The following is an 8787-nucleotide window of genomic DNA, read 5'->3' as shown; positions in this document are numbered from 1 at the left end:
TATTTTCATACTATGTACATTTGGTATGATAAAAGTTAATGTATTTTCATATATAGTTAGATCAACTTATAAAGTTTAACTTTGATCAAACCAAATATGCATCCGAAATTGAGGAGGGAGGGAGTATGTACAGGGTCAGTCGGTCTAGCTATCAACAGTTAGTCTAGAGGCAGCCAGACCGGCTCTGTTCCACTCACGTAACTCTCAGCTCAAACTATCAACAGTTGGCCGAAAAAGATTCCTTCTGAATGAGCCTTCCAATTTCCAGCTGAGGGTGTCAGACCGATCCGGTGTTATGTGGACATCTTGCAGAATCGCTGACAGTTCCATTCCGAGAAGACTGAATCGGACAACATCATCAAAGCCTCGCCAGGGTTTATCTGGCTCGTTGGTGCCAAAGCCAGCGGACGTGCAACGGGATGCATTGCAGTTGCAGATTAGGTATTCAGAGACCACCGAGATTGTGGGCAACAAATAGAGGATCATTCCGAGGCCACCATGTTTTTCAGCACTTCAATTCACTGATCAAATAAAATTCCACTCTTAGACAAGATCTATTAATTGTATAAGCATGATACCACTCTTAGGCAAGATCTATTAATTGTTCGACAATCGAGAACCACATCCTCCGCCACCTCTTATATAGTTACATATGTTCATACAGGAAAATAAGACACAAAGCGCCATCAGGGTCAGGGACCAGGAGCATGAATGAAAAACATGGCTCCTTCCAGCTTCCATCTGGAATCTAGAATGTAACTTCAGAATTCCAGTCCTCGCTGCACCGTTGGCTTCAGACAGAGCTTTGCAAATGCACCCCAGCCTGAAACCTCAACCGTACAACGGTTAACATGACACACATCTACAGTATAAAAGCAGAACTGCATTACAAACTTAAAGCCACAACCTCCTCTGCATACTTTCAGACGAAACAATGGTACACTTGAATATCCTTCCTGTTTATACATGTATGCTGGAAATCATGATATTGCGCACCTTGTAGCTAGCATGTGTATGCAGTGTTCCCCATGGCAATACGGAATAAAGGAACTGCTCATGGCATTTCGGTCTCGTAACCAAACTTAAGAGTGGGCTGCAGGAAAGATTTGACACCGTCTTCACATTGCAATCGGTCCCAGCATTCAATATTATCAACCCTTAGTTCCTGCAGCTTCAGTGGCAAGCTGTTCGTCTTGAAAGGGAGACTGATCAACTCTGGAGATTTCGTGAGCACCAGCTCTTCCAGGAACGGGAACGTCACGTGGGGACCGCAAATGGTGACCAACTTAGCATTGTCCGAAAGGCACAAATGCTTCAGGCAAGGAAATGTCCTTGGATTCTCTTGATCCATGCTCATGATTTCACCTTGGTGACCTGTCCTCAGAAATGCTTCCTTCATATTGTTGCAGAATCGTGCCTCGAGCTGCTCAAGGCAAGGCAAGTACATCACCCAGGAGAGGTGCTCTAACTTGGAGCAGCTATTCACATCCACACAAGTGAGAGTTGGAAATACAGATGACGGAGGTCTTCCCACCCACGTGATCTCTTTCAACTTTACTAAAAACCACAGGGAGAGCTTATTGAGAGTAGGAAACTGGTAGTTTGGTTCTTGTCTTACTGTTATCTGCTCAATGTTGCTCTGTATAATTTCTAATTCATACAAGGTACATCGGGCAAAGTCAGCTGAAAGGATGTCAGAGAGACAGAACGCATCTGTTTCTTTGAGACTCCCCAGGATTAAAGACCTGATAGGGAGGTTAGTGGCATCTCTTAGTGATTCATACTCAGTAAAGCCATCAGCCTCAATGCCAACCGCTTTCAACTGATCTAAGGTGCCAAATTCTTGGAATAATGTAGGGTTATAGTTCAAAGAGCCTCCTCCATGATATGCCCGCCAAGACCTCAAGTCTATTACTTGCAACACTTTAAGGTTAGATATGATCCCATACGGTATTATCCGTATGTCAGTGCACAGTAGGTACAAGAACTTGAGCTTAACGAGGCTTCTGAAGCAGTACGGCAATTGGTATATGTCAGGATTATGTGACAAATCGAGGTACTCCAAGTTTGCCAAGGAACATAATTCGTCGGGTATGTTCTTGAGAAGGTTTGACCTCAAATCCAGATATGTCAGTGCAGTGAAGTTCTTGATTGTTTCAGCTATGCTTCCATCAAAATAATTATTCTGAAGGCATAGCATCCTCAGTTTCATGGGGCAAGGATCAAGGCGAAAGGGAGAAAGTTTTCTCATCTCATTCAACATCAATGAGATGTACTCAGCTTTGCTCCAAGGGATGCTAAACTTATCTTCTCTGCCAACTTTTGCACGGACAAACCAATTGTTATTGTTCTCACCGCAGCCACAAGAGATCCATATAGCCATATCACGAATCACATCGTGCACTTTAACAAAACCATACCAATTACCCTGGTTCTCTAAAAGACATGCATCTCTAAGATCACTCATTAGACTATATGCTTTTGTGTAGGAACTTTGTATGTCACCATCCACTAGACCTAAGCCAAGCCAGCATTGAGCGAGGTCAGCTTTCATTATCTCCCAATCCTCTGGCCAGAGTGCGCAAGTCAAGAAACAGCGTCTCAATGTATCGTTTCGTAAACTATCATAACTGAATTTGAGCTGTCTGAAGACATTTTCCATAGAAAGGAGGTCATCCTCGTCACAGCATGACTGTTGCAATTGTTTGATGGCATATTCCCAATCAGAGGGTTGAATTTTTGGATACATAGCCCTTCCAACAACTATCAGAGCTAATGGCAAACCCTTCAGTTCTTTCACAAGTTCTCTTGCGAGGGCTTCAATGCGAGGACTTGAGGAAAGAGTATCCTGAGTGACCTTTTCTTTAAATAACTGCCACGCGTCATCCTCCTGCAGACACGTGACTTTTAACTCTTTCCTCACATCCATTTCACCACAAACTTTTTTCGATCTAGTTGTAAGCACCACTTTTCTCTTGAGTTGGTTTACAGTTCCAAGGGGATATGGTACACCAACTGCTTGCAGATCAATTTGCTCCCAAAGGTCATCCAAAAGTAAAATAAAGCTTCTGTTTCTAAGGAAATTATATATCTTTTGGCCTTGAGATTCCACATCACCAGCTCTTTCCATTCCGAGCTTCTTTAGAATATCTCCTTGGACCGTTTGCACAGAACATCCCCTGGAGGCCGTCACAAAGATAACATTAAATGAGATGCCTCCAGCAACAGCAATTGAGTTATTGATACTATTCAAAAGATATGTTTTGCCCACTCCACCTTGACCCCATATTCCAATCATCCCCACAGGATCATCCTCAATGAACTGGAGAGCCTTTTGAAGGTTATGGTTCTCGGTAGGCATAGATGGACCAGGTATCTCTTGGGCAGGAGGTGGCACTGACACGAGTGCAATATTATCACTATTGGGACAAGACCTTAGGCATTCTTGGACCTCAGAAAGCTTCGCAACTGCCTCCATGGTAACATTCTTATTCAACTTGTTTCCCTCAAATATTATCTGCACATCAGAACTGATGGCATCTACTTTTTCCAGCCATCTGTCCACCTCATTTGTGGATGTCATGCCCAGCCGTTCTGCAACCTCAATCCTGCAACGGACATCAGTTTTTCTGGCATGCAAGTTCTTAGCGGAATCCTCAAGATTTTTCAAAGTCCTTCCTGCCTTCAAGGCAATAAAAACCCGTGTTAATTAATGATTAAAAGGGGCATTAGGGCCAGATATATACATAAAAATATCCAGTTTTAATTACTTACAAAAGTTGGGTCTTTCTTTTGAAGGTTCAGTTTCCTTACTGCCTGAATGACATCTTCCCACTCCCTTGGATCTCTTTTACCTCCCATTTGCTTCCCATAATGTATCAAGTCTGACGGCACACCTTTTATTTCCTTCACAAGATCTTTTGCCAGGGCCCTGATTTGGGGATCAGAATCAATATCTTCCTGACCGACATTTTGTGCAAATAGCTTGAGTGCTTCAATCTCATCCAGACAAGGCACTTCAATATATTTATTCACATCCATTTGAACACATACAGTTTCTGATTGTGATGTGATTAACACTTTCCTCTTGTAGTCGCCCACAGTTCCAAGAGGATATGGAATGCCAACTTCTGTAAGGTCTAGCTTCTCGTAAAGGTCATCCACCAACACGAGAAAGTTTCTTATCCTGAGTAGTTTTGATATGTTGGTGGCTTGAGTGACTACATCTCCATCATTTCTTATTTCGAGCCGCTGTAGGATTTGAGCTTGAATCCTTTGTACTGAGCATTCTCTGGAGGCCGTAACAAATATGACAAAATAGGAAGAATCTCCAACAAACGAGTTATTAATCTTCTTGAGGAGATGTGTGTTGGAAACTCCATCTGGACCCCATATTCCAATCATTCCAACTGGATCATCAGTACGCGTAATGCACTGATAAGCATTTAGATGAATACTCTCTTGACTTGGCAGTTGAGCAGACTGGATGGGGATATCTATTACAAAAGGTGGTGGACCTTTGACCGTAGCATTATGGGGTATACTTTCGGCGCATGCTTCCACTTCAGAAATCTCCTTAGCTGCTCGCTTACCAATCTTGTAGTTCGCCCAGCAATTTAGGTAACAACAAGAAAAAGTTCTGCTTCTTTTGTCATAACGTTCACGGTTTTTCTCTACATTAGATATAGCTTCCTTTGCCCTGTTCAGCCACAAGCCTGCTTCCTCTGTTTTAATGAAGCCGTTGGGGATGCCAGCTTCGATCTCGCCTTCAACAGCAGCTTGTTTGCCCTTCAAAGTATTAGCAACCCTCTCATGAGCTCTGACGTTGTTGCCGGTGTTGAGGCAATACGATGCATGTGTGACGAAAATATCTCGGAGTGGACTTGTGACTGTGCTGATAGTAGCACCAAACCAACTACCCAAGTTGGTCGCCATTGCTGCCACCAGTTCACAGAAAACAACAAGCAAAATAACTGCAAGACAATTGGTGAGTCCCAGTGATCAATATGCCAACAAAAAAGTCCTACTGACAAGACATCACATCCAATAACAATGAAGTTTAGGTTATGACATTTCGAAGACTCATGAATCAAGCACCGTCACTAGATTTAGCTACATGTGCTCAGATGTTCATAGACAGTAAAAAAATAGAGAATTACCTTCTATAAGACAGAAAAATTAAATAGATTCCAAGCTAAGCATGAAAGACGTAGTATATGATTTCAGCCTTCTCAGTATTCTGGAAATAAGTCAGAATATTGAGAAATTAGAACTAATAATTACATTATAACCTTGGGAAAGGGGATATTATTGCAGAAGTACTTACTGTGGATCTCCTGTTTCCAGAAGTTGCTGATGTTAAAAAAAAAAATTCCCCTTTCTACAAGTTGAAAGTCAGGTTTTATTAACAGGAAATCAAAATTATTTCCATATGTTCCCTTAAAAACTGGATCAAGGAAAGATAAAGTGGATGGGATCAAGGAACAGAATGAAGATACCACGACAATGAACTCTTCTCAACTTCTCCTTCTCTCTGAAATAGCAAGAAAAAGGCAATGCTTATTCAACCGTCCAATCAAAAATCATATTCTGGACACAGAAATGAAATAACACAGAAAACCTAGTCTAGCATTATATCAACAGGGAAGGAAAGTGCATCAGGGTTCGCTACTTTTATTTTTTTTATTTCTGTATATACTTGTAAGATCAGCAGATTCAACTACAACAAGTAAAGAACAAATGGGTACTTTGTTTATTTATCCTAACAAAATACTTACCTCTTATAGAAACATAAATTCTACTCTTTATAGGCACAAACAAAATCCACGCTTATACAGAGAAGGAAATGTAAACTGATAGACAAGAGAAATAGAGAATCATTTTTGAGACAGAAAAGACTTAAAGTGGAGAATATATGATGAGGGAATTGCAACGGGAAACAGTGCACAAATACATAAATAATTGGGAGCAAGCAAGTAGAAGTTAAATGAGCACTTAAACGAGTAGGAGATCAAAGCACCAAAAACTTAGGAGAAGTACATTTGACGCCTTGACGGGATGCATGAGTGGATCTGGATTGCAGCAGCTCAAACAGGAGAGCTTTGGAAGTCACAGTAGGGAATGAAGCAAGTGGGATCGTCGGGGGTGAACTGCGGAATTAAAAAGGATGCAATGAAGAAATCTAACTTTTTGCAGCCAAAAGTGATGCAGTGTGGAGAAGCGGATGTGAGATCCCTTGTAAGGGTGAGGTTAGCCAACAATAGAGCTGCAGACCAAGAGGAGAAAGGTTAAAACTGTAAAAGTTGAGTAGAGCCAACAGCTATAGTACTTGGAACATGCAATGATTGCCCAATAATTTATAGTGGGTGCAGTTAAATATAGTACTCAGACGGCTAACGGCAAGCAAATCATATTCAACCGCTGTCACGATCTTTGCTCTAGTCAATCGAGAACATGCAGCCAAAGGTGAAGTCATATCCGAATCATAAGAAACACATATCAGCCCGTTTTTTAAGCTGCAAGCTAGTCCTATTATTAGTTATGCAAGCTCCATCGTACCAGATCCATAACATTCAGTGAACGTAAAGATTCACATACCCAGCATGTTGCTCTGATTATCCAGGCTATTCACAATTGTTCACACAAGTTGTTTGAATATATATTGGCAGCCTTACGTACGTTTCTGAATGCTAACCATAGGGAGAATAACAAGTAATTCGTGAGCATAGGAAAAGATCAGTTGCTTCCAGGAAGGTGGAGGATAACTTCCCTGAAAGTGAGGAAGTCCAAGGAGAAACAGCTTGACCGAAGGTAGAACCATAAACCGTGACCTGATTTGAAGTTGGAGCTGGTCAATTCTCTCAACACTCTGACAAAAGTGAGTGCAGCATGCAGAAGTCGATGTGAGTGTGAAATCCCTTGCAAAAGAGAGATTTGTCAACTGCTGAGCTGCAAAACAGGAGAAGGAACGGGTAAAAAAAAATTTGGGTACAGCCAAATAACCAACAACTCCAGCCATACTAGGTCCATCATGCTCAGCCAATGAACGCAAAGATTAGCATACCTGGTATGCTGGCCCTGATTATCCTAGACATGTTCAGATCATTTGTAAAGTTTTCTTTACACAAGTTGTCTGTTTCTAAATTAGTATACTACATGTTTGCAGCACCAATTTTCGGCCTTATTTCGGATGGAAGCAAAGGAGAAAACAAGTAATTTCTTAGAGTTGCTAAACACCAGTTGCTTCCAAGAGGGTGAGAGATAGCTTCACCTGAAGGTGACTGAGTCCAGGAGAAACAGCATCACTGAAGGTCAGGAAGAACCGATCTGAAGCTGGAACTGCTCGATCCTCTCACATGTAATACGTTTTCTGCCCGTTGGTTCTGTAAAATAAGGCCGTTAGAATTACAAAAAACACTCTGAGTGCGGGTGTGTAAATTCTTCGAACAGTTGGCATGCATACTCGACGCGCACTAGAGCAGCACAGCACCATTGGCCTAATCACCTAATGGCTTCGCGTCAGCCCAGCGCCGCCCATTTTCCTTGGTAAAAGGAATGGCGAACGGCCGTCGGCTGCGGCGCCCAGAGGAACAGTTGGTGCGGATCAATGCTCCAGCAGTTGGGGCGACAGATCAATGCTCCAGCAGTTGGGGCGACAGATCAATGCTCCCTCCTCCCTTCAGTTTGTTCCAGCAACCACCAAAGCCGCCGCTGTGTAGTCTCTCCTTCCCTCCCCGCCACTTTCCCCCTCCTCTCTCCCGACCGGAGCACTCGGCGGCCTGTTGGCCATGGCGGGCGACCTTTGCCTGCGCCACCGACGGCGACACGCCGTGCAAGCGTGAAAAAAAAAACCCGTTTCACGCTTGCACGGGTGTAGGTAGGGTGAGCGTGTACGGATCGCGGGCCTCTGCGACTGGCCCATGTTCTAAAGGCCCATGAGTTAAAAGATTGGTCTCTTAAGAAAACGTGCTGAGATTGGGCTACCAAAACAACGAAGGCGGGCTCGTGGAAACTGGACGGGATTTCCAGACATTGACTCAACTAGAAGATTCAAAGTACCAATACTAATTCTTGGGCCCAAAATAGGCAATACTAATTCTCGGATTTTTTTATTGCACAACCATGGTTTGTTGGCTTTTGAAAAAAAAAAGTTGACGGTATATGAGTGTCCCAAAGAATAGGGTTTTCAATTTTCTCAAAAAAAAAACAAAAAAAAAATATGTGAGTAGAAAATCATTATTCTGCTCTTACAAAACCCCTAATTCCAAAAATAAGATGGTGCATTGCCCAACAAATTATTATAAATTTGAATGATAAATGACATAAATAGATTATTGTACAATATACAAATTAATTTAAGATAGTTTAGCATATATACCTCTCGAAAACATACATTCAATATGCCACGGCCCCCCAATCCTTGCCACATATGGGAGATGAACCATCAAGTGTTGCATTATACATTTAAGAAAAAAAAACCCGTTGAGAATATTTTCTCTTTCATAACAAAAATAAAACTAGACCAACACGAGGGAGGAGCCCATGCGGCAATATGTTAAGTTAGGAGAAGTTGTAAGCACAAATCCAAGGAACTTGGGACTTAAACACGGGTGCGCGCGTGGTTCCAACCGGGAGCTTCTGCCAACTAGCCGATACCCAAATTCTTAACAATTATGTGACGGTCATGGTTTTTCACCTAATAAATCTTTTTTGGAGCTAGGTTGACAGCTTCACTCAAATTAGAGCATACATGCATGAGAAAACATCACTTCTTTAAACCATTTAAGG

At 42.2% G+C, this 8787-nt stretch overlaps 1 protein-coding gene across 7 annotated transcripts; it reads right to left on the bottom strand.

Moving 5' to 3' along the window:
• Window positions 1–501: 501 nt before the first annotated feature.
• Window positions 502–7824, bottom strand: LOC127345816 (probable disease resistance protein At1g61300). 7 transcript variants are annotated; one of them, XR_007879007.1, is made up of 9 exons: window positions 7463–7824; window positions 7271–7382; window positions 6040–6948; window positions 5499–5533; window positions 5327–5380; window positions 5160–5239; window positions 3775–4973; window positions 908–3682; window positions 502–823 (listed from the first exon to the last, which is right to left on the bottom strand). XR_007879007.1 is itself a non-coding variant. In XM_051372346.1 (8 exons), exons 7-8 carry the CDS (start codon window positions 4933–4935, stop codon window positions 1055–1057), a joined length of 3789 nt encoding a protein of 1262 aa, XP_051228306.1. In that variant the 5' UTR covers window positions 4936–4973; window positions 5160–5239; window positions 5327–5380; window positions 5499–5533; window positions 6040–6948; window positions 7271–7382; window positions 7463–7824; the 3' UTR covers window positions 502–1054. The 7 variants fall into 7 exon arrangements, 4 of the variants coding, with proteins under 4 accessions (XP_051228306.1, XP_051228308.1, XP_051228307.1 ...); XR_007879010.1 differs by having other exon boundaries at window positions 502–862; window positions 997–3682; XR_007879009.1 differs by having other exon boundaries at window positions 997–3682.
• Between the last annotated feature and the right edge of the window lie 963 nt (window positions 7825–8787).

The sequence above is a fragment of the Lolium perenne genome, chromosome 3 (genome assembly GCF_019359855.2).
Source record: "Lolium perenne isolate Kyuss_39 chromosome 3, Kyuss_2.0, whole genome shotgun sequence".
Taxonomy (NCBI): domain Eukaryota; kingdom Viridiplantae; phylum Streptophyta; class Magnoliopsida; order Poales; family Poaceae; genus Lolium; species Lolium perenne.
This window is presented reverse-complemented; position numbering and strand designations above follow the sequence as displayed.